At 49.8% G+C, this 24,831-nt stretch overlaps 1 protein-coding gene across 2 annotated transcripts; it reads left to right on the top strand.

Annotated features, from left to right (window-relative positions):
* Nucleotides 1–1,442: 1,442 nt before the first annotated feature.
* On the top strand, nt 1,443–20,676 carry LOC125114970 (lactoperoxidase-like). Of its 2 annotated transcripts, none has more exons than XM_047758664.1 (9): nt 1,443–1,608; nt 7,252–7,329; nt 8,889–8,976; nt 11,242–11,402; nt 12,826–12,943; nt 13,378–13,507; nt 14,241–14,447; nt 17,029–17,353; nt 20,180–20,676. In XM_047758664.1, the coding sequence occupies exons 2-9, from the start codon at nt 7,254–7,256 to the stop codon at nt 20,659–20,661; spliced, it is 1,587 nt and encodes a 528-aa protein (XP_047614620.1). In that variant the 5' UTR covers nt 1,443–1,608; nt 7,252–7,253; the 3' UTR covers nt 20,662–20,676. The 2 variants fall into 2 exon arrangements, with proteins under 2 accessions (XP_047614620.1, XP_047614621.1); XM_047758665.1 differs by lacking the exon at nt 1,443–1,608 and adding an exon at nt 2,651–2,933.
* The last annotated feature ends 4,155 nt before the right edge of the window (nt 20,677–24,831 follow it).

The raw sequence follows: 24,831 nt of genomic DNA, 5'->3' as shown, positions 1-24,831 counted from the left end.
GGCCGGAAGGCCAGGACCCAGCGTGAGAGCTATGCTCACTGCATGCAGGGCGGTCCCTTAGTCACTCATTGGCCATGAATGTCCCTTGATCAACATGCAGCACATGTACAGCAGGCAGAACTCTACTTCTGGAGATAGAGGAGGAGAAACAGCTATATCCAAGGTCAGCCTCATTTGTAAACTGAATTCCTGCAAAGTGTGTGTGTGTGTGTGTGTGTGTGTGTGTGTGTGTGTGTGCGCGCTGCCATGTACCAATGATAGACTTCATCATCACTAGGTATTTATTTCCTCCTGTTGCTGCTATTACTAAAATATCTTGGCGGAATTCCCGTTGTGGCTCAGTGGGTTAAGTTTCCCTAAGGATGTCAGTTCGATCCCTGTCCTCGCTCAGTGGGTCAGTGATCCGGCGTTGCCATGAGCTATGGTGTAGGTCCACACACATGGTTTGGATCCCACATTGCTGTGGCTGTGGCGTAGGCCAGCAGCTGTTGCTCTGACTTGCCCGCCTAGCCTGAGGACCTCCACGTGCCGCAAGTGCAGCCCTAAAAAGCAAATAAATAAATAAATATATAAAAGCTTAAAAATGAAACATCTTGGACTCTGTGCTATATGAGAAGCCTTTTTAGCTTTCTACTGAACTTCCTATCTTCCAATCTCCATTTCTCCAGCCAATTCCTTAAGGAAGAAACATCTCACTGTGTTAAAGAGATTGAATGAGACTGAGGTAAGTCCATGATGACATGTCATCACAGGCCAGCAAAGCTCTGAGAATATAAATTAGCCATAGGACTGTTCCATGTCCACTATACCCTTCACGCCCAGAGCAAAGGAAGGACCATCCCAGTCTGGAGCTGATGGTGCGCCATCCCTGCCCATTCCAGAAAGATCAGCCTGGAGACATATCACATCGTCTCATAACAGGATCAAGACGCAGGGACAGTCAGACCTGCCTTTTGCTATTACCCTGACTCCAGTAGCTCGCTGTATACAGGCAGCGAGCAGACAGTGCTCTCCCGTCTTCCAGAAGGGAGTTCAGTCTTAAAATCATTCAGAACCAACTAGATCAAGATCCATTGAAAGACACAGCTTCATTAACTCATAAAGTACGAAGCTCAGAAGTAAGCACCTTGGGATTTCCCCTGCTGGCGCAGCAGAAACGAACCCAACTAGTATCCATGAGGACGCAGGTTCGATCCCTGGCCTTGGTCAGTGAGTCAGCGATCCAGCATTGCTGTGAGCTATGGTGTAAGTCGCAGACACGTCTCGGATCCTGTGTTGCTGTGACTATGGCGTAGGCCGGCAGCTATAGCTCCCGTTTGACCCCTAGCCTGGGAATTTTCACATGCCGCAGGTGTGGCCCTGGGAAGCCAAAAAAAAAAAAAAGTGAAGTGCCTGGAGAAGCATGCTTGCTTCAAAGTTCAGGGACAAACTTGGCCGAGAAGCAGAAATGCCTTTCCAAGCAAACAAGAAGAGCCTGAAGTTCATCACCTCTCCTGGATTGCTGCCCTCTTTTGAGGTAGCCAGTTCATTTGCCTGGATTCACTGCAGGAGAAGCAGCTGCTAACCACCTTCCATCAGCTGGAGAAAAGGAGAATCACTTTCTGGAAGGTAAATTCAGGGACTTGGTTCGGGGACGATGAATTTCTGACAGTCCTCCGGAGTATTTTCAACCCAAAGTATAATTTTATAAAGAGGTGTATGTTTTAACGTGACTGTCTGCAAAATACACTTTCGTGAAGTTTCATTTTCTTTGAACCTTCCTGCTGCCTTCGTGTATGGATCTAGGAACTTGATGGCATAGAACATATGTGGGCTTTCAATCAATACATGCCTGGATATTGGTGTTTTTTCAATGGCTAGCAGGTATGAAGTTATAAAATCCTAGTAATCAGCTCAACCAACTATCGGTTTTGCCACTAGAGTGTATGATGCCCCAGAAGGTGAAGTGGCTTGTCTGGAGCCATACAATGACAGAGGCAGGGGTTTAATTTACCTCCTTGATGATAAGTCCGGGACTCTTCTCACTTCTCTGGTGGCCAAAATAAAGAGCCGTAGTCTGAAATCTTGACCGCCCCCCCCCCAACAAAAAAAAAATTTGAAAATCATTTTAAATCCCAAAGATGAATCTATTGGCTTCCACAATGATTGAGTGAAAGGTAAGGGGGGCTCAAAGGGCAGTGAATTAGTGAATGGGGAAGAATGTCATTTAATTGTTCCTAATTTGGAGAGTTATCCAGGTCCCCGGAGTTACCCTGTGATGCAGCAGGTTAAGGTTCTGGCCTTGTCACTGCACCTGCTGGGGTTGCTACTACACGGGTTCCATCCTTGGTCAGGGAACTTCCACATGCCATGGGTATGCCCCCCCCCCAAAAAAAAGAAAGAAAGAAAGAAAAAGAAAAAAGAAAAAAAAAGCTATTCATGAAAGGCATACAAGGGACACGCCAGCCCATAGACTGGAGTTTCATCTCCCATGACTGCAGCAGGAAAATGCTATTTAACCTGGAAAATGAGAAGAAGAGAATTTGCTTCATCCAGGATCAGTGATATTGTAGAGACCAATCCCTGGCATTCTAGTTTCCTCGTGCATCTGCACAGAGTCATGGGGTGTTTCCTGCTGAACTTGAGCGTCTCCTCCAAGCCACCTCAGTTCCTCAAAATCTTTCCTTCTGGGCCTTTCCCTAAAATTAATTCTTGGTAGAAGGTATAAAAGATGATCAGTTCCTGCCATCCCGCTGTTTCCTCATGCATCTGCCTAGAGTCACAGGGTGTTTCCCGCTGATCCTGAACGTCTCCTCCAAGCCACATCAGTCCCTCAAAATCTTCCCCTCTGGGCCTTTCCCAGAAACACAGTCTTGATAGACAGTATAAAAGACCAGCTCCTCCAAGCACAGGATTTCCCCCTGGTTGCCACAGAAGCCCAAGGCGCTTGGCAGGTAAGACCCATTAACCTGAATCTTTCCTGGTTTCTGCAAAGGTGATAATGTAATTTCCTAAAGGCTTCTAGAAAGCTTGGTACTGGATTTGGACTTATCTTCACCAGGCATTTTCTGGTGCCAGATTTGGCTGCCCCTCTGGCAGATCATTCTTGTTAGGTGGACAGGAGCGTGTGATTGGATCCATTGTGGGGCGAGGGGGCTTTTCGGAGTCTGAAAACCGAGTCATAGAATCATCAGTTCTTAGGGATGGCAGGGACTGGAGACCTGTCATCCATCCAGGATGGATGCATCCAGGTCACACAGAAAGTTGGGGGGACATAGTAACAGAGTGATGCCCTGTATGGTACTCTTGAGATGGATACGGTGTGATATGAACTCTAGAGTGGAAATTTTGAAGTGTTTTAAAGGGTTCCCTAAGCCAGGGCTCTCAGCTCTTCATCTTGCTGGAAACATCTCATGCTCTCTACAGCAGACCTGAACATCTAGTTAGCCCTGAATATCTAGTCCCAGCTGGCTGCCATGTCCTGTGGACACTTGAGTCTCAATCGGATTCATGAATTGCAGCGATATTTAGATGGGCTTTATCTTGGGAGGATGGAGTAGTTGAATCATAATGTTTTTTATGTAGTTGGGTATCCCAAATCCCATGGCTAAAGTGGATTTTTTTTCTGCTGTAAAGAGCCTGATAAGAGCTCTCTCTTCTTCATGTTTCCACTTGATGCTGGAACTACTCAAAAGATCAAAGAGAATCTTCTTAGGGGTGATGGGGAGTTTGCTGGGTTTCTTTCTGGCTCATCTCAACACCCTCCACAGAGCGCTCACTGTTTATGGAAACGCTTTCCTGCCACCGGTGACTTCTCAGCAAGTCTGAGAGCCAGACTCTGGGAGGTCGTGGTCCCCAGTGTGGTCCACAGACCAGCCGCATCAGCACCACCTGAGGGGTTGGGCCTACAGGCCCTCAGACCCCTTCTATGACCCTCTGGGTTAGAATCTGCATTTAATGAGGCTCCCAGGTGATTCGTAGGCACATTAAGGTGGGGAAAGCCTGTCACACCCCTTTTCCAGTGCCATGAACTTGTGTTTGTTTGGTTCCACTTTCTGTGCCATGTGTTTCCTGCACACACACCAGGAAGGATGGCTGAGGTGTGCAAAATAATTCAGCTTTGGCCTTGAGGTTCCCCCCCATCACTTTTCAGTGAGAGGAGCATGAAGAGTGTTCCAAGGAAAAAAGAGGAGAAATGAGCATCTAAGGACTTTTCCCTGTTCAGATGTCTCAACTTTTATTTCTTTTTTGGGGGGTCTTTTTTTTTTTGTCTTTTTGTCATTTCTTGGGCCACTCCCCCGGCATATGGAGGTTCCCATACTAGGGGTCTAATCAGAGCTGTGGCCACCAGCCTACGCTAGAGCCACAGCAACACAGGATTCAAGCCGAATCTGCAACCTACACCACAGCTCATGGCAACGCCGGATCCTTCACCCACTGAGCTGAGGCCTAGGGATCGAACCCACAACCTCATGGCTTCCTAGTCGGCTTCGTCAACCACTGCTGCCATGACAGGAACTCCTCAACTTTTATTTCTTCGACTATGACATTTCTCTTCCTCAGTCTATCTCAGAGGATGCCTTTTTTATAGACTAAGCTTTCCCTTTTTGTTTTTGATTTATCATGAAACACATGAGACACTGAAAGAATAACATAACAAATACATATGTGCCCATCAGCTCTCTTTAAAAAAAATCAATCACATGGTGATTGCCAGAGGCTGAGAAGAAGGGGCAATGGAGACTTGGTGTTCAGTGGGTACAGAATTTCAGTTTTGCAAGATGAAATCATTTAGAGAGCTGGTTGTATATCATTGTGAATATACTGATCACTACTGGACTGTGTGGGGAAGATAGTAAGTTTTATGTCATGTGTTTTTACCACCATTTAAAATCATATCAAGTGGAGTTCCCATTGTGGCTCAGTGCATTACGAACCCGACTAGTATCCACGAGGATGTGGGTTCGATCCCTGACCTCTCTCAGTGGTTAAGGGTCTAGTGCTGCTGTGAGCTGTGGTGTAGGTCACAGAGGCTGCCCAGACTCTGAGCGATTCGACCCCTAGCCTGGGAACTTCCATATGCAGGCCTAAGAAAAAATAATAATATCAATGAGTGGAGTTCCCTGGTGGCTCAGTGTGTTAAGGCTCTGGCACTGTCACGCCTGTGGCTCGGCGTGATGTGTGCAGACATAGCCAAAAATGAAAAATAAAAAAATAATTAAAATAATATCAGTGATGCTCTTTACTCCAAAACCATCATCTTTGCTTGAAAGGGTAACTTTCTACTGACTCAGTGGTCTCTCAAATCACAAAGAGATGGATTATGTTTCTACTCGGGGCCATAGAGGTGTGAGGACAAGAGCCCACCGAGGAGTCAGGCTCTTTGAGATTCCTTATTAAGAAAAAAAAAGTGCTAGGAAGAATATTGGCTAGACAGGTAGTTATCCATACTTTGCTTTTTTTGCTCAATGTTCGCTTACAAAAAGTACATCCAATAAATAAAAATTAGTAGAGGCATCATCAAAAGTCAGAGGCAAAGACCGAGGGAGTCTGAAGAAGGCCAGAATGACCTGGTTCAGATATTCAGTTCTCCTTTTCTGGAGATTTTCTGGAGAGTGAAAGACCACCTGGCTGGTCTCTGGCAAAGCTCCAGAACCGCGACTTCACTTAGGGAACTTCAAGGAGTTATGAAGGAGCATCCAATCTGAGGAGGTTTCTGGAGTCGAACCCGTGAACGCACACTGTAGGGAGGACCTGTGCCCTCTCGTGAAGAATTTAACCTGGATGTTCATCAATCGTCCTGTCTGCACGCTGCGGGGGCCTCCCAGGATCTCCTCAAAAGACTTTTTTTTTTGCCTTTTGTCTTTTTAGGGCATACCCATGACATATGGAGGTTCCCAGGCTAGGGGTGTAATCGGAGTTACAGCTGCTGGCCTACGCCACAGCCACAGCAACTCGGGATCTAAGCTGCATCTGTGACCCACACCACAGCTCATGGCAATGCCAGATCCTTAACTCATTGAGCAAGGCCAGGGATGGAACCTGCGTCCTCATGGACACTAGTCGGGTGCGTTAACCACTGAGCCATGACTGGAACGCCTCAAAAGACATTTTGGGGAGTTCTCTTGCAGTGCAGTGGGTGTAGGATCTGTCATTGTCACTGCCACAGCTTGGGTCACTGGTGTGGCAGGTGTTCATTCCCTGCCCTGGGGAACTTCCACATACCATGGGTGTGGCCAAAAAAAAGGGGGGGAAAGAATTTTTAAAAAGATAATTTGGGAGTTTCCACTGTGGCTCAGTGGTAAGGAACCTGACTGGTATCCATAAGGATGCAGGTTCAATTCCTGGCCTTGCTCAGCGGGTTAAGGATCCAACATTGCCGTGAGCTGTAGTGGAGGTTGCAGAGAGGGCTCAGGTCTGGCACTGCCTGGGAACTTCCATATGCTATGGGTGTGGCCCTAGAAAAGCAAGAACCAAAAGATATTTTGGATCTACTCCATCAAACCTAATGAACCCTCTGAGCCCCTGAGCTCCTTATCAAACATCCGATTTTATTCTGATGATCTAGATCCAGAGTTAGAGCTCAGGATGAAGGGGTTCATCTCAGACTGGGAATCTCTCCAAGCCACCTGGGACCCAGCGATGAGCTCTGGGGAGCTCCGAGTTTTGTCCCAACTTTCATTCGTGTGTTCCTATCCAGTTGGCTCCTTGAGGCAGGGTGCTGCACTGAGCGTGTGTTTCTGGGGCCCACTCCCCTGGTGCTGGGCCAGAAGAGGGTGGCTTTCAGGGAACACTACACCTGAAGGGAAGGAGGAAGGGCAACTCCAGAGACATGTTCCAGGTTTGGTAACAGCATTTGTCACCGGTGACAAGACAGGTACAGGATCTTGGGCCACAGGTTGTCAGAGCAGAATCAGACATCCTGGATCACTTGATCCAACTCCTGCACGCATCAAGCCAGGGGCTCAGAGATGTTAAGTAACTGCCCAAGTCACAGAGGTAATAAGAGCAATTGCAAAACGGCAGCTTAGGACCTCCTGATCCCAAGATCTGAGTTCTATCCTTCCACTGCTGCCTCGTTCCATTTCCCGGGACCTGCCATGAGCCTGCACACATGGTGGCAGTTTAGTTAGTCGCTGTGGTTCCCCTTCCTCTGTTCCCACGTTAGGGTGTTCTCTGGGCTTTTGCTGCTTCGCCATCCTCTTTCTGTGATTCGGTCCCACTTGCGGTGACGCTACAAGGCTCACAGTGCGATCCCTGGTCTCGTTTCAGCGATGCTGGTCTTTCTCCCTCTCCCAGTCCTCCTGGCCTCCCTGGCCTTGTTCCAGGCTACAGCATCAGCTACAAAAGGTAAGTGCCACCGTGCACTGGCCTCCTGGGGCTGCTGTAACAAATGACTACAACCTGGGTGGGGTAAGACAGTGGAAATACAGTCTCCCACCGTTCGGGAGGCTGGAAGTCCAAAATCAAGGTGTTGGCAGGGTCATGCTTCCCTGGAGGCTCTAGTGGAGAATCCTTCCTCGCTTCTCCCAGCCTCAGTGGCTCCCAGCCATCCTTGGCTTAGAGCTGCATCACTTCAGTCTCTGCCTCCATCTTCTCATGGCCTTCTTTTCTGTGTCCATCTTCTCCTCTCGTTGTGGTTTTTTCGTTTGTTTGTTTTTTGTTTTTGTATTTTTAGGGCCACACCCAAGGCATATGGACGTCCCCAGGCTAGGGGCTAAATCAGAACTGTAGCTGCCAGCCTACACCATAGCCACAGCCACGTAGGATTCAAGCTGCATCTGCGACCTACACCACAGCTCATGGCAACACTGGATCCTTACCCACGGAGCGAGGCCAGGGATGGAACCCACGTCCTCATGGTTGCTAGTCGGGTTTGTTAACCACTGAGCCACGATGGGAACTCCTGTCTTCTCCTCTTGTCATAAGACCACCAGATTACCAGCCCACTCTAATCCTACCCCTCTATGGCTACATTGTAATTAGCTACCTCTGCAAAGACCCTATTTCCAAATGAGGTCACATTCTAAGGTTCCAGTTGGACATGTGTTTCGGAGGAGCATGACGCCACTACACTCTCCTTGTTCAGAGACCACCCCCTGCCCACCCCCTGCTCCAGGACGAAGGGAATCCCACCTCTATTCTACTTCCTCCCCTTCCTTACTTCAGGCTCCTGGTGATCATGGGACTTGCTTACGGGCCAACCTCACCAAGAACCAGACCAAACCAAACCAAACAAAAAATCCCCACGGCGCAGTATCCAGAGCCAACCTGAGTGGTTACACACCTTCTTAATCCTATCACTGGTCCAGGCAGTGGCTCAGGTCTGATCCCCCGCTCAGTGCAGTGGGTTAAAGAATCCAGTGTTGCCATGGCTGCGGCATAGGTTGCATTTACAGCTTGGATTCAATCCCTGGCCCAGGAACTTCGATGTGCCACCACTGCAGCCATAAAAAGAAAGGGAAGGAAAGGAAGAAGATTCCAGAAATCTCTCCTACCTCAACAAACCCCCTCACTCCTGCCAACTATTTACATGATGTTTCCATTGCATTAAGTGTTAGAAGTAACCTAGGGATAATTTACAGTATCCAGGATGATGTTCATAGGTTATATACAAATACTACACAATGTATATAAAAGATTTGAGCCTCCTGGGGACAGGGGTCCTGAAACCAATCCCCCATGGATACCGAGGATGACCATACGCCAGGATTATTGACCTCTTCTTGAGGATCAGAGCGTATTCTTCCCGTTCCAGGCTTTTCCTCCTGGTCAATGTTTCCTGATCTTGATCTGCCTGCTCAGCTTTGAAGGGTGGGGGTAATGGCACAGAAAGAGGGAGACGGAGCAAAGGGCCTCTCCAAAGAGGGGTGTCTGATACCCCTGCTTCTTGCTTTTCCCCCTCCAAGCACAGACCCCCAGCACTGCTGCCATCTCTGATGCTGTGAATCAGGCCAAGGTCCAGGTCAACAAGGCCTTCCTGGATTCCCGGACCAGGTGGGTGAGACACGCACACACAACTTCCTGTTCACAACAGGCAAATCTAAGCCCGTCCTGACAAGCCAATGACCCAGAGCAATGATACACCCTGTCCTTCCACCCCCACCCGCGAGCATGGGGCAAGAAGGAGCAACAGCCCACAGCTCCTAAACTCCTCAGCCTCTAAGTTACCTTCAAGAGGATGTCTCATCAGATCCCACAAGCACTTTCTTCCACGTGCCAGAGCAATTCGTTGGGTCATGCGTTATAGAGCCTCAGGAAAGCCGGTCGGTAGAGGTTCTTCATTTGAGGTCAGGTTCCCTGGAAGCAGAACCTGAGACCTGGATTCTCCTGCAGGGGACTTCTGGGGACACGCTCTCAGGAAAGCTGTGGCAGCGTGAGGGGGCGGCAAGGCCAGATAGGCATTACGTGGGGGTGCACTTTAGGGTCTGGCCTCAGCTGACCCCTCAGGGAGATCTGGAGAGTAGGCTGCACCTCAGAGCCTGTCCTATGTTGAGCAGAAGAGCAGAGCTTACACCTGCTAGAGGTTTCCTTGACAACAGCCAGACCTGCTGCAGGCTCGGCAAGGGGAGGGCTAGCACATAGTGTGACTCGCGGGCTCCTCCAGCCAGGCAGTCCCACTGGGCAATTCAGAGGCAACTGCCCAAGAAAGTGATGGGTGTGAGCCCTCAGCAGCTGCACCCAGGGCAGCTGGGGGGCCAAGCACGCCAACCCTAAAAAACGGCCCTTGGGAAACCTGCCCAGCACAGGCACCGGCAGAGTCAGCCACCCTCCCAACATGTGTAGGAACTGGGCTTCCTGAAATAAGCAATGCAGGCTGGGTTCCTGCTCTTGGGAAGCCCATACTGGGGCTAGAGAGGCAGACAAACAAAAATAATCATTTCATGGGAGCACGAGGCAGGGTGAGCCAAGGAAGCCCTTCAATCAGAGAGCAGCCTGGTCTCCTTTTCTTTTTTGTCTTTTGTCTTTTTAGGGCTGCACTCGCAGGATATGGAGGTTCTCAGGCTAGGGGCCAAATTGGAGCTACAGCAGCCGGCCTACACCACAGCCACAACTACAGCAACACAGGATCCGAGCCTCGTCTGTGACTTACACCACAGCTCACCACAATGCCAGATCCTTAACCCACTGAGCGAGGCCAGGGATCGAACCTGTGTCCTCGTGAATGCTAGTCGGATTCGTTTCTGCTGAAACACAATGGGAACTCCCACAGCTGTTAACCAATCCTTGCAAGACCAGGGTTCAAACTCAAGGTTCGATACAGGAGCCACCAATTACATATGCCTGCTGAGCACTGAAATATGGCCACTGTCATGCAGGAACTGAATTTTCAACTGTATTTCACTTTAAATCTCCATGTACATAGCCACACGTGGTTGGTGGTTACCACACTGGACCCGCAACAGGCTGGGCCGCTGGGCCATGATGCCCCTTGCAACAGCAACCAAAGGCAGTCAAACGGCTTATTTTCCTTTTGAGCCACTTCCAGAATCTCTGAGTCTGAGAGCCATAAAGATCGGCTCAGGAGTTCCCATCGTGGCTCAGCAGAAATGGATCTGACTAGTATCCATGAGGACGCAGGTTTGCTCCCTGGCCTCACTCAGTGGGTTAAGGATCTGGCATAGCAGTGAGCTGTGGTATAGGTCGGAGATGTGGCTAGGATCTAGTATTGCTGTGGCTGCATGTAGGCCGGAGGATATAGCTCTGATTCGACTATTAGCCTGGGAACTTCCATATGCCACGGGTGCGGCCCTAAAAGACAAAAAAAAAGACACACTAACCCTAGGACCAGATGTAGTTCAGGAAGCTTTCAGGGGGAGAACTGGAGGCCCAAAGGCATGTTGTTTCTAAAATTCTTGGTCCACGAGGCTCAATGAGAGACCAGCTCCAGAGTCGGGGGGTTCCTAGATCTGAATCAATACCTCCTGGGACTTAGGTATATTTAAGGTTCCCCAACGGATTCAGAAGCAGCCAGCACAGCTGCCACCCTCTGACCCTTTTTCAGAAAGTCGTCCTCTCCATCTGCCTACCTTCCCTCAGAAGCAGAGGTAACACGGGCACACTGTAGCTTTCCCCTCCCAGAGGAGATTTTTCCAGGGGCATCAGAGGAGAGCTGAGGAAGGAGCCCCAGGGTACAGAAGTGGTGGTTTCCTGCGTGCTGCCCCCACCCCCATGGCCCCTCCCTACCCAGGGCACCCCACCCCCTCCTACCGGGTCAGAGCCCGGGCACGGTCATCACACCCCCGTTGCTCTCCCCTGCAGGCTAAAGACTGCCATGAGCACGGAGGCGCCCACCACCCGACAGCTCTCCGAATATCTCAAGCATGCCAAGGGCCGGACCCGCACGGCCATCCGCAACGGGCAGGTGTGGGAGGAGTCCTTAAAGAGACTGCGGCAGAAAGCCACCCAGACCAACGTCACAGGTACAGAAAACCCACTCGGATGCCCACCGATCGCAGGAAGGGGCCATCCCCCCACAGGAGAAGCAGAAGCCCCCAAAAGCTGCGTTTCCTATTGAGCACCTCTTCCTCTCTTTCCCTCAGACTCATAAACCTGCAGAGCAAGGAGGGGCTGAAGGCACAGCCCGGCCAATGCTCCTTTTGGTTTTTTTTCTTTTTTTTTTTTTTTTTTCAGAGAAAGGGACAGTTCCAACTCCCCATGAGGGGACATCACATTCATGCCCTTTGTTATAACATCATCTGCAAGGCCTCTGCCCAGAGGAAGGACTAAAGTCAATAAACACAGGTTCCCTGTCCCAAACCACAGTGTCACCACTTCCTCCTATGAAGGGGACATTTAAGCCACCGGTGTCAGGAGGGATTTACTGGGATTTTGTCACAGGTGATGAAATGTCCTGGGTACTGTGGAGCTGAAACAATGTGCTGATGGATTGACCGCCCCACCCCTCCACCCAACCCCAGACCAAATGTCACAGCTCATGGAGGGTTGCGGAGGAAGGCAACTGGTCGTGACCAGAGGAAGAAGTTGTAGCTTCTCCCTGGGAAAACATCAAGTGGGTGGAGATACCTGGCCTAGGACTTGAGCAGATTTCAAAGTTCCTAAAGAAGGAAACCAGGACAAAAGAGGGAGAAGGAGGGAGCATTTTGGACTCTGAGACTCAAAACATGCTGGGGCTTGATCCTCGGCTGGTGCCAACTTCTGCAGATGAGGCCTCTGAAGAAGCCCCCAGAGCTGGATTCCCCTTGCCTCCCTTTCCCTGCAGGCCCCAGGATGGAGCAGAGGTGGCATTAGGGCATTGGCGGATCTCTCTAGTCTGTGGGAAGCCTCTGATGCTTAAAGCTTCCCACTATGTCACTCCTCCCAAGACCATGGCGCCCCCTCACTTAAAAATCTTTCCCGGAATTCCTGTTGTGGCTCAGCAGTAACGAGTCACACTAGGATCCATGAAGACTCAGGTTTGATCCCTGGCCTTGCTCAGTGGGTTAAGGATCCAGTGGGTTAAGGAGCCAGCGTTGCCACAACCTACAGTGTAAGTCACTGCTGCAGCTCAGATCTGGCATTGCCGTGGCTGTGGCATAGCCCAGAAGCTGTAGCTCCAATTTGAACTCTGGCCTGAGAAGTCCATATGCCCATGGGTGTGGCCCTAAAAAGAAGAAGGAAAAAAATGAACCTCCTGGAGTTCCCTGGAGGCCTAGCAGTTAAGGATCCAGCATTGTCACTGCTATGGTGCAGGTTCAATCCCTGGTCCCGGACACTTCCACGTGTCCTGGGCCTGGTGAAAAAATAAATAAATAAAAAATTAAAAAAAAAAAAAAAAAAGAACCTCCCCTCGTGGCTTCAGAATAGAGAAAGAACACAGCCCCTTTGGTGTCCCTTTTCTTTCAGACCCCAGCCTGGACCTGACTGCGCTTTCTTGGGAGGTGGGCTGTGATGCACCAGTTCCTATGGTGAAATGTGATGAGAACAGTCCTTACCGCACCATCACGGGAGACTGTAATAACAGGTGAGTGGCCACGGGTGGGTGTAGGGGGCAGGTTCGCCCAATCACCGCACCCCACTCACGAGCCCCGCCCACCTGCCCAGCCAGCCAGGGGCTTCCCGCTGGGGCACTGCCCGCAGAACTGCCACTGCCTTACCTTCCCAGACCAGCGTCCCACCAGAATCTGTTCTCTTGGAGCCCCTCTAACTCCCCCATCTTCTAAAGAGACCACTGTTTCCCACTGCAAGCAGCACCTTTCCCCAGGGCAGAGGAGCCCCGCGCCTTCGGAGGTGGGAGTAGTCTGCACACCCCACATTTGACAGGCACCTCCTCGGCGTCCCCTTGCTCTGAGGCAGAGGCTCCCAGTCCTTCCCCAGGGGAAGCCCCTGGGGTTTGAGGAGAAGCAGACCCCGGAGCGGAGCTGCCAAGGAGGCTGAGAGTCGGTCTTGCTGTTTTAGGAGGAACCCAGCTCTGGGCGCCGCCAACAGGGCGCTGGCGCGCTGGCTGCCGGCAGAGTATGAGGATGGGCTCTCCCTGCCCTTCGGCTGGACGCCGGGGAAGACGCGGAACGGCTTCCCTGTCCCGCTGGTGAGGACTGGGGCGGGGCAAGGGCGAGCCCGGAGCAGGCAGGTGAAGGATGGGAGTCACTGGAGAAAGGAAGAAGGAAACGAAAAGAAGAAATGGGTGGGAGGACAGAAGGTGCGCGGTGGAACCGCATCCGGAGAGAAATGGAGATTTGGGTTTGCTGCCTGGTGTTGTTCCCCAAAGTGCCACATGGGGACAGCAGAGCCCGGTTCCCGGCGCCCAGTCACGTGATGGTCACGCCCCAGCTGCCCACAGGCCAAGTACCCCGGGGTCTCCCAGGCAGATGGCCTCCCTGCCCCATCCTGCTCGAGCTTGCGCTCCCCCAGCCCCTGGAGTGCATCAGCTGTTGTTTCCCTAAAGGTCCTATCTGTTGGCCTCATCTGAGTTGGCAGGCCCTCCCCAGAGACCTTCTCCTAGTCCCAGACACTTGGCACCTCCGTGGCACTTACTTCAGGGACAGCCAGTCTTTTTCTCCCTCCCCGAGGGGAAGGGGCACTGGCCTTGAAGCCCTGACGTCGTACAGACCTGGCTCTTTGTTGCTGGAGGACCTTGGCAAGTGGACCTCCCCTCTCTAGGACTCAGTTACCTTGGGGACAAAATGAGGGTCATGCCACCCACATCAGAAGCGTGTCATGAGCATGAAGTGTACCTGCGACATCGTAGGTACTCAATAAACTGCAGTTGACTGAATCCTCAGCGCTCCTGTTCCTCCCTGTCTTCCTGCCTCCAACTGCAGGCTCGTGAGGTATCCAACAAGATTGCCAGCTACCTGAATGAGGAGGATGTTCTGGACCAAAACAGGTCTCTGCTCTTCATGCAGTGGGGTCAAGTGGTGGACCACGACCTGGACTTTGCCCCCGACACGGAGCTGGGGAGCAGCGAGTACTCCAAAGCGCAGTGCGATGAGTACTGTATCCAGGGAGGCAACTGTTTTCCCATCATGGTAGGTCCCTGCAGCCTCGGGTCCCTGACAAAGCCCTTACCTCCCCAGTGTTACAGCCATTCCCAGCCTGTCAGCCAGGACCTCTGGGTCGATCTCTTTTTTTTTTTTTTTTTTTGTCTTTTCTAGGGCCACTTCCGAGGCATATGGAGGTTCCCAGGCTAGGGGTCCAATCGGAGCTGTAGCCGCCAGCCTATGCCAGAGCCACAGCAACGCAGGATCCGAGCCGCATCTGCGACCTACACCTACACATCTGCAACGCCAGATCCTTAACCCACTGAGCAAGGCCAGGAATCGAACCCGCAACCTCATGGTTCCAAGTCAGATTCGTTAACCACTGAGCCACAACGAGAACTCCTAGGTCGCTCTCTTGATGCTGATCTGACAGCTTCCCAAGCCTCACACATCTGTTCATTTGCTCACCCATCTATTTAGTAAATAGACATTCCTTACCTACTCCGTGCCAGGCAGGACACCAAGCACTGGGGAGTCAAAGTTGAGCAAGACACTGTCCCTTCCCTCAAGGACAAAGAGCCTGTGTGGGACACAGACAAATAACCACTAATGGCAAAATTGGGACGCTCTGGGGAGGACTGCCTACCTCCCTGGCCCAGGGGCCCTGGCATCACCTGAGGTCTTCTTTGAAATGTGAAGTCTCAAGCCTCATCCCAAACCCTGGGAAAGAGTCTGTATTTCTTTCTTTTTTTTTCTTTTTTTTTCTTTTTTGTTGTTGTTGTTGTTGCCATTTCTTGGGCCGCTCCCACTGCATATGGAGGTTCCTAGGCTAGGGGTTGAATCGGAGCTGTAGCCACCGGCCTACGCCAGAGCCACAGCAACGCGGGATCCGAGCCGCGTCTGCAACCTACACCACAGCTCACGGCAACGCCGGATCGTTAACCCACTGAGCAAGCGTAGGGACCGAACCCGCCACCTCATGGTTCCTAGTCGGATTCATTAACCACTGCGCCACGACGGGAACTCCAAGAGTCTGTATTTCATCAGAATCTCCAGGAGATTTATTTTATCCACCGTAAACGTTCTGGATGGCTGCTCTAAGTCATCATGAGGTCCAGGGAGGCTCCTCCCAGAGCTGAACTCTGATGGATGAGTCGGAATGAGCAGCGGGGAGTTGTGGGGATTTCCATCCGGAAGGGAACAGGACTTGCCGTGGTGCACCTTTTTTTTTTTTTCTTATTCATGGATTTTACAGGTAGAGAGTGATTTATTCACTCAGTCAAATCAAGGCTGTGTGTGGTGGTATAAAGAACGCGAGCTGTGGAGTCAGGTCAATTTATTTTATTTTATTATTTTTTTTTCATTTTTTGTCTTTTTGCCTTTTCTAGGGCCGCTCCCAAGGCATATGGAGGTTCCCAGGCTAGGGGTCGAATCGGAGCTGTAGCCTACACCAGAGCCACAGCAACGCAGGATCCGAGCCGCGTCTGCAACCTACACCACAGCTCACGGCCACGCCGGATCGTTAACCCACTGAGCAAGGCCAGAGATCAAACCCACAACCTCATGGTTCCTAATCGGATTCGTTAACCACTGCGCCACGACAGGAACTCCGTCAGGTCAATTTAGGTCTGAATCCAACATCTTTCCCTTGCAGTCTTCAAGTTCTTGGGTAAATTACTTCACCTTTCTGAGCCTCGGTTAGCCCATGTGTAAGGTGGGACAGAATTCTCTCTCCTCCAAGGTTTTAGGAGGACCAAAGTGAGATAAAGTAGACAGAAGCCAGCACATGGTGGGTCCAAAATAAATAATTTTATTGATTGATTGATTGCTTTTTTTTAGGGCCACCCCGTGGTTTTTTCCACAAAGGATATCACATTATATATATTGTTCAGCATGCTTTTCTCACTCAACAATACTTCTGGCAGATCTATCATGTACTATTTAGAGGACGACCTCACTTTTTTAACCATTATCTAGTGGTTTTTTGGGTTTTTTTGTTTGTTTGTTTGTTTTTTGTCTTTTAAGGGCCACACCCACAGCATGTGGAGGTTCCCAAGGCTAGGGGTCGAATCGGAGCTACAGCTGCCAGCCTACACCACAGCCCCAGCAATGCCAGATCTGAGCCGCGTCTGGGACCTACACCACAGCTCACAGCCCCACCAGATCCTTAACCCACTGAGCGAGGTCAGGGATCAAACTGCATTCTCATGGATCCTAGTCAGGTTCGTTTTGGCTGAGCCATGATGGGAGCTCCCAAAATAAATGATTAAATAGTAGCCATTGTGAGCAGGAATTAATAACAAGCCCTTTCCTGCCTCAAGCCCTGCTTCCCTGCCCTGGAATCTCAGGATTCCCTCTCAACCAAAACTTTGGAGCTTCTGTGGTGAAGGATTGAATGACTCCCCTCAGCCCTTTTCCGCAGCGGGATGTCACGAACTTCAGGGTATTGGGGGCCCAGGATTTTTAGTGTCAGCAGGAGGCATCTGGAGCTGGTATCTGGTCCCAGGGCCCCAGGAGGGCACCATCAGCATCTTTGCCAGCTGCATCCAGACCTGCCCTGGGAGAAGTTGCCAGCTGTACCACCTCTGCGCAGTCACCCACCGCTCCCCCCGCCCCCATCTCTCTGCAGTTCCCACGCAATGACGAGAAGGTGAGGACGCAAGGGAAATGCATGCCTTTCTTCCGAGCCGGGTTTGTCTGCCCCTCTCCACCTTACCAGTCCTTGGCCCGAGAGCAGATCAACGCTCTGACCTCCTTCCTGGATGCCAGCTTGGTGTACGGCCCTGAGCCCAGCCTGGCCAGGCGCCTCCGTGACCTCAGCAGCCCCCTGGGCCTCCTGGCCGTCAACCAGGAGGCCTGGGACCACGGGCTGGCCTACCCACCCTTTGACAACAAGAAGCCGAGCCCCTGCGAGTTCATCAACACCACCGCCCGCGTGCCCTGCTTCCTGGCAGGTGAGTCTAGGCTGGGAACAGAGAGGCTCAAGGGCAAGGGGCCTATCCTGGAGACTGCGAGCAGAAGGAAGCCAGAAAAACTTCTCGAGGCTGATGGTTTTACCTTGCTTCTTCTTACCAGTCTTCTAGAAAAACACACACCCAGTCACCACTGCCACAGGCACTGGTCCAGGACTGGCAGAAGGGCCAGATGAATAATACAGACTACAGAATCTAAGAACATATGTTCACTGTAAAAAAAAAAAAAAAAAAAAGTCCAAAGAAAATAAGAAAATCCACAAAATCCACCCCCAACTCCCATATAATCATTGTTCTCATTTTAACGCCTATCCTTCCAGGATTTTTTTCTATCATAGATATAGTTCTACATTGTTTTATATCATTGGGGTCATACGAGACGTAATGCTTTTTAACGCAATCTCTTTTAATATATCACGCCATTAAATATTTTTCTACAACAGGATCTTTTTTTTATTATTCTTTTTTATGACTGCACCTATAGCATATGGAACTTCCCAGGCTAGGGGTCGAATCAGAGCTACAGCTGCGGGTCTACACCACAGCCACAGCAACACCAGGCCTGAGTCCCATCTGTGACCTACACCATAGCTTGTGGCAATGCCAGATCCTTAACCCACTGAGCGAGGCCAGGGATCAAACCCACACCCTCAGAGAGACTGAGTTGGATTCTTAACCCACCCAGCCACCAGGGGAACTTCTACAACAGGTTGCCTGGTAATCCATACCATATATTAACATCATTTATTTTATCAACCCTATTTGGAGACATTCAAGTCAATTAAAGTTTTTCTGAGATTTTGTTGTTTTTAAGGTAATGTGCATCTTTTGTTGATGACTCTTTGTGCTTGTTTTTAGTACTTTTATTAAGATATTTTCCTAGAGGAGGAAGTTCTAGATGAAGAGGAATGTATGTGTGTATATATATATATACACATATATCTTGTCTTTTTGCCATTTCTTGGGCCGCTCCCATGGCATATGGAGGTTCCCAGGCTAGGGGTCAAATCAGAGCTGTAGCCACCGGCCTACACCAGAGCCACAGCAATGCAGGATCCAAGCAGCATCTGCCTACTACACCACAGCTCATGGCAATGCTGGATCCTTAACCCACTGAGCAAGGCCAGGGATCGAACCCACCACCTCATGGTTCCTAGTCGGATTCCTTAACCACTGCGCCACGACGGGAACTCTGGAATGTATATTTTTAAGGCTTTTTATAAACTTGGCACAAAGCCCCCACTTAATGCAGCCTGTGCACAACCAGAGCCCCCCACTTCTCCTTCCAGGGGCCATGCCCTCCTGGTCCTCTCTGCCTTTGCCTTTGGGCAGCCTTCTCTCTTCCAAAATCCACTCCCCCAGGACCAACGCCCTGCCCACCCAGATGCAGCAGAAGGCCCAGAGCTCTTTGATTCTGTGTCCACACGTATCCCCCATCAATCCAGACGCAAAACTGAGCCCTTCCCATTTTCCATAAAAATATCCACTACGACCAAGCATTTGTGAATTTAACAGACTTTCCTGGGAGGTCTCGTTGTGACTCAGCGGAAACGAATCCGACTAGCATCCATGAGGATTGGGTTTGATCCCTGGCTTCGCTCAGTGGGTTAAAGATCCGGCATGGTCTTGAGCTGTGGTGTAGGTCACAGATGTGGCTCAGATCCCGCGTTGCTGTGGCTGTGGTGTAGGTTGGCAGCTCTGATTCAACCCCTAGCCTGGGAACCTCCATATGCTTCTGGTGCGGCCCTAAAAAAACAAAAAAAAAACAAAACAAAAAACCACTTTCCTGAAGACTAGAGGACACAAGAAGAAGTCCTCTAGTGAAACACCTGGTTTTTACCGTCTCTCAGATCCCCTCCTCCCAATGACCTCCACCTCTAGATTCTTCTCTCTTCATCACACAGAGGAATTTGCCGCTAGGGCTCTGCCCCCCCCCCCCCAAACTTGCATTCCTGAAACCTTCAAAGTTGCTCCACACAGTAAAAAGCCCTTCGTTTATTTGTAGGTCTCATCTTGGAAGGCAGTTGGGATTTAATTAGCATAACTGTACTTTTTCAGAGTTCCCTTGTGGCACCACAGGTTAAGGATCCAGCATTCTCACTGCAGTGGCTCTGGTCCCTGCCGTGGCGGGGGCGGCAGGTGGGGGGGGTGGGGGGGGGGGTCGAGGTGATCTCTAACTTAGGAAGTTCCGCCTGCCACCGGCTCGACCAAAAAAATTTTTTTTTTTACTTTTTAGTGTCACTTGTGTTCTTTACCACAGTCTTGTGGAATCAACCTTATCCTCATTTTCACAGATGTAAAGACTGAGGCTTAGGCGTTCCCATCATGGCGCAGCGGAAACAAATCCGCCTGGGAACCATGACATTGTGGGTTCGATCCCTGGCCTCGCTCAGTGGATGAAGGATCCAGCGTTGCCATGGGCTGTGGTGTAGGTTGCAGATGTGGTTTGGATCTGGTGCTGCTGTGGTTGCGGTGTAGGCCAGTGGCTACAGCTCTGATTCAACCCCTAGCCTGGGAACCTCCATATGCCGCAGGCACGGCCCTAAAAAAGACAAAAACAAAAAACAAAACGGAGGCTTAGAAATGTTAAGTGACACGTCCAAACTCACACAGCTCAAAAGTGTGTGTGGAGCTGGGATTCACATCTCTGAATCCCAACCCCCATCTCTTTCCACCTGACCACCTTTAAATTAACCGGAAGGAGGGGCCCAGGGGTGGGTCCCTCTGGGGCCCCATTGTTTATCTTTGTGCTACTGGGGTCTGGGGCTGCCCAGGAGGAACCTACCTTCTTGCCTTTGGGGCTTTCAGGAGATTCCCGAGCCTCAGAGCAGATCCTGCTGGCCACTTCCCACACCCTCCTTCTCCGAGAGCACAACCGGCTGGCCAGAGAACTAAAGAGACTCAACCCTCAGTGGGATGGAGAAAAGCTCTACCAGGAAGCCCGGAAAATCCTGGGAGCCTTCATACAGGTAAGAGGCCCAGGAGTGCTGCCACCTCCGCCACCAGCTTCCACTCCTGGCCCTGCCCTCTGCTCACTGTCGCCAATCCACACACACACCCCCGTTTCCTCTTTCCTCTCCTCTGCTGCCTTTCCCCATCGTCTCTTTCTTTTAAACCCTCCCTTTTGTTTCTTCGGCTTCCCTGTCCCTAAAGGAGTCCCTGGATGCCGAGTGTTGGAGAATCATTTATGTGGGTCACACAGTGTCCCTGCCCAGGTGCCATCCCTGGCATCACGGGCCCCATCCCTCCTGGGACTCTCACATCACAGTTATTTTGGTTGTTTTGATTGAATAATTTTCTCTTCAAATTCTCAAAACCTAAGCCCCCTGTCACAGGCACAGTCAGTTTCTACTGCGGAGTGACTGATTGACTCCCTAGAAGAGACTCGGAAAGGCTGATGTGTGGGTATTACCCATACACATATTTTTTAACCGTATGATTTAAAAATAATTGTAGGAGTTCCCTAGTGGCCTAGCGATTAAGGATTCGGGGTTGTCACTGCTGTGGCTCCGGTTTGACCCTTGGGCCTGGAAATTCTGTGTGCCAAGAGGATGGCCAAAAAAAAAAAAAAAAAAAAACAAAAAGGAGTTCCCATCGTGGATCAGTGGTTAACGAATGCAACTAAGAACCATGAGGTTGCGGGTTCGATCCCTGGCCTTGCTCAGTGCGTTAAGGATCTGGCGTTGCCATGAGCTGTCGTGTAGGTTGCAGATGCGGCTCGGATCCCACATTGCTGTGACTCTGGCATAGGACGGCAGCTACAGCTCCAATTCGACCCCTAACCTGGGAACCTCCATATGCCACGGAAGCGGCCCAAGAAATGGCAAAGAGACGGGAAAAAATTATAAATGCTTAGGAAGTTGTACAAAAAAGGTACATCCTCTTAATCTCCACTGGTGCTAACATTTGGCATAGCTATGGCACAATATCAAAAGACAAAAGATGACATTCCCGTTATGGCTCAGTGGTTAACAAACCTGACTAGCATCCAGGAGGACACGGGTTCGATCCCTGGCCTCGCTCAGTGCGTTAAGGATCCGGTGTTGTTGTGAGCTGTGATGTAGGTTGCAGACGTGGCTCGGATCCCACGCTGCGGTGGCTGGGACATAGGCCAGGGGCTACAGCTCCAATTGGACCCCTAGCCTGGGAAGCTCCATAAGCCGTGGGTACAGCCCTAAAAAGACAAAAAGACCAAAAAAAAAAAAATCCGGAAGATAACATTGATGCGAACCCTAGATTTTATTCAGATTTCATTGGTGGTGTATGTGGTGTGCGGGCCTGTAGGGGGTGCTGTGGTGGTGTGTGCGGCTCCATGCACTTGTGTCACATGGCATTTCATGTAACCACCACCACAATAAAGATACCTAACTGAACCATCGTGGCCACAAGACTCTCTTGTGCTACTTTTTTGTAGCCCCATCCACCCTCCCCCTTCCCACATCCCTAACCCCTGGCAGCCACTAATCTGTTCTCCATCTGTACAGTTATGCTATTTCGTGAATGTTATGTACATGAAGTCATGCAGCCTGTCTTCTGTTGAAATTGGCTGTTTACATTCAGCATGATTTCCTTGAGGTTCATCCAAGTCGTTGCATATATCCACCCTTCACCCCTTCTTGTTGTGGAGGGAGAGTCCATGCTTTGACTCTTCACCTATTGAAGGGCGTGTGGATTGTTTCCGGCGGTGGGGGGCTGTTATGAATAAAGTTGCTGTGAGCATTCATGCATAAGTGTCTGCCTGAAAAATAAGGTATTTCTCTGGGATATATACCCAAGAGGACAATTGCTAGGTCATATGGGAGGTCCATTTTTAGTTTTGAAAGAAACTTTTTTTTGAGAGTGGCTCTATCATTTTTACATTCCCACCAGCAATGTATGAATCATCCAGTTTTTCCTGTATCCTTGTCATCATCATTTGGTGTCATCACTAATTTTTTTTTTCACTCTTTCTGTTAGGTATGCAGCGATATTATTGCATTGTGGGTTTAATTTCTGTTTCTCAGATGGCTGATCCTATTGAACACCTTTTCATGTGCTTTTTTTTTTTTTGTCTTATTGTTGTTGTTGTTGCTATTTCTTGGGCCGCTCCCGCGGCATATGGAGGTTCCCAGGCTAGGGGTTGAATCGGAGCTGTAGCCACCGGCCTACGCCAGAGCCACAGCAACTCGGGATCCGAGCCGCGTCTGCAACCTACACCACAGCTCACGGCAACGCCAGATCGTTAACCCACTGAGCAAGGGCAGGGACCGAACCCGCAACCTCATGGTTCCTAGTCGGATTCGTCAACCACTGCGCCACGACGGGAACTCCTTTTCATGTGCTTTTTAACCATCTGGATAGCCTCGTCACTAAAACACCTGTTCATATATTTTGTCTATTTTCAAATAGGATTTTGTCTTTTAATGTTGAGTTTTGAGAGTTCTTTATATATCTAGATACAAGTCCCTTGTCAGGTATGTGACTTTAAATATTTTCTATCAGTGCCTACTTTGTCTTTTCATTCTCTTAACAGCGTTGTTTTTATTCGTGTTTTTGTTTGTTTGTTTGCTTTGCTTTTTTAAGGGCCACACCCACAGCATATGGAGGTTCCCAGGCTAGGGGTCAAATTGGAGCTACAACTGTTGGCCTACGCCACAGCCACAGGCAATGCTGGATCCTTAACCCACTGAGCGAGGCCAGGGATGGAACACTCAACCTCATGGTTTCTAGTCAGATTCGTTTCCGCTGCACTCTGACAGGAACACCATAAATTTGCTAAGGTTTATTTTATAAGCCTGGTAGGGTTATCTTGCTAAATGTTCTATAGGCATTTTTTTTTTTTTTGGCTGCACCATGGCATGCAGAAATTCCCAGGGCTGGGGTAGAACCCATGCCATGACAGTAACCAGAGCCACTGCAGTGGCAATGCTAGACCCTTAACCTGCTGAGCCACAAGGGAACTCCCATTCCGTAGGTCCTTGAAAAGTATTTGTATTCTGCTATTTTTGGGTGGAGTGTTTGTTACCTGTTATGTTGTTCTTCTTTCCTTTCTGAAGGTCTCAATCTTCTTCTGTTATCCTTTATATTTAGAGAGTTTTCTTCGTCCATTATTTTTTAATATAAATTTTATCAGCGTATAGATGATTTTCAGTTGCATCCTAGACTTTTTAGTTATTACGTTCAGAGACATTTGAACTTATTTAACTCTCCTATTTAAGCATATCATTCTCCTACTTGGGTTTGGCATGTAGGTTCTGGCATACTTTTTTGGACTTTAGCTCCAATGACCGTTGAGTCTCCTGGGGCCTTGCAATGCTGTTCAGGTCTGCTTCGCTCTTCTGGTGCTTCTGGGGTTGCCACTCCTGACTTTGTCGGCAGGGCAGGAAGGTATTTTCCTGGCTGCCTTCTGTTGCTGAGCAACCCTCTAGAGGATCAGAAGCCCCTGCACCTGAGTCTCTATGCTGCTGGGTGAAGAACAGAGAGACACAGGGCTTCACGGCTGCCACTACCGCAGGCAAATCAGACCCTTCACCAGCCTGGGTTGCAGGTCAAGGGCTGGGATGGCTGATGGCTTGGATTGTGATGTGGGTACGGGGGCTCTTTGCTAGGTCTCTGCTGAACTTCCACTGACCCATTCTCTGGAGAATGAGAGAGAAGGCTTGTCTTAGCTTCTTTTGTCTATTCCTGTTGGAGGGTCCAGCTTGCCATCTTCTCATGGGATATGTAGGAACTCAACATTTTGTCATCCCTCAAGTCCTAAGATTCGTAGCCAGTCCACTTTCTTTCCAGCTTTCAGAGGCTATTTATTGTTGTCCATTGAATACTTTCCAGGGTGTTTAGTTATATTTAGTGAGGAAGACTAAGGAAAAATAGTCTGCTTCATCTTGTATTGGAACCAGAAGCCCCGTGCCCTTATTTTTAACCATCAAAGGGATCTATTTCCATTTATTTCTTCTCAAGAGCTCCAGAATTCAACATGTATTTTAAAAATTTTAGGCCCATAGATCTTGCTGCTGGAGAAGTTCATAAGAAATCATACAAAAGATAAAAAAATATCTAATTAAGACTTCTGAATTGAGGCTTGTATGAGTCTGCATGAGCCGCCATAACAGAGTGATGCAGACTGGGTGGCTTACACAACAGAAATTTATTTTTTCTGGGAGTTCCCATTGTGGCTCAGTGGAAATGAATCTGTCTAGCATCCATGAGGATGCAGGTTCCATCCCTGGCCACGCTCAGTGGGTTAAGGAACCAGCACTGCCGTGAGCTGTGGTGTAGGTCGAAGACGAGGCTCAGATCTGGTGTGGCTGTGGCTCTGGCATAGGCTGGTGGCTACAGCTCCAATTTGACCCCTAGTCTGGGAACCTCCATATACCCTGGGTGCAGCTCTAAAAATACAAAAAAAAAGAGAGAGAGAGAGAGAGAAAGAGAATGAGAGAGAGGAAGAAAGAAGAATGAGATAGAAGAAAGATAAAGAAAGA

This window comes from Phacochoerus africanus, chromosome 14 (genome assembly GCF_016906955.1).
Source record: "Phacochoerus africanus isolate WHEZ1 chromosome 14, ROS_Pafr_v1, whole genome shotgun sequence".
Classification (NCBI taxonomy): Eukaryota; Metazoa; Chordata; class Mammalia; order Artiodactyla; family Suidae; genus Phacochoerus; species Phacochoerus africanus.
Note: the sequence above shows the minus strand (reverse complement) of the source record. Positions and strands in the feature narration are given on the sequence as shown.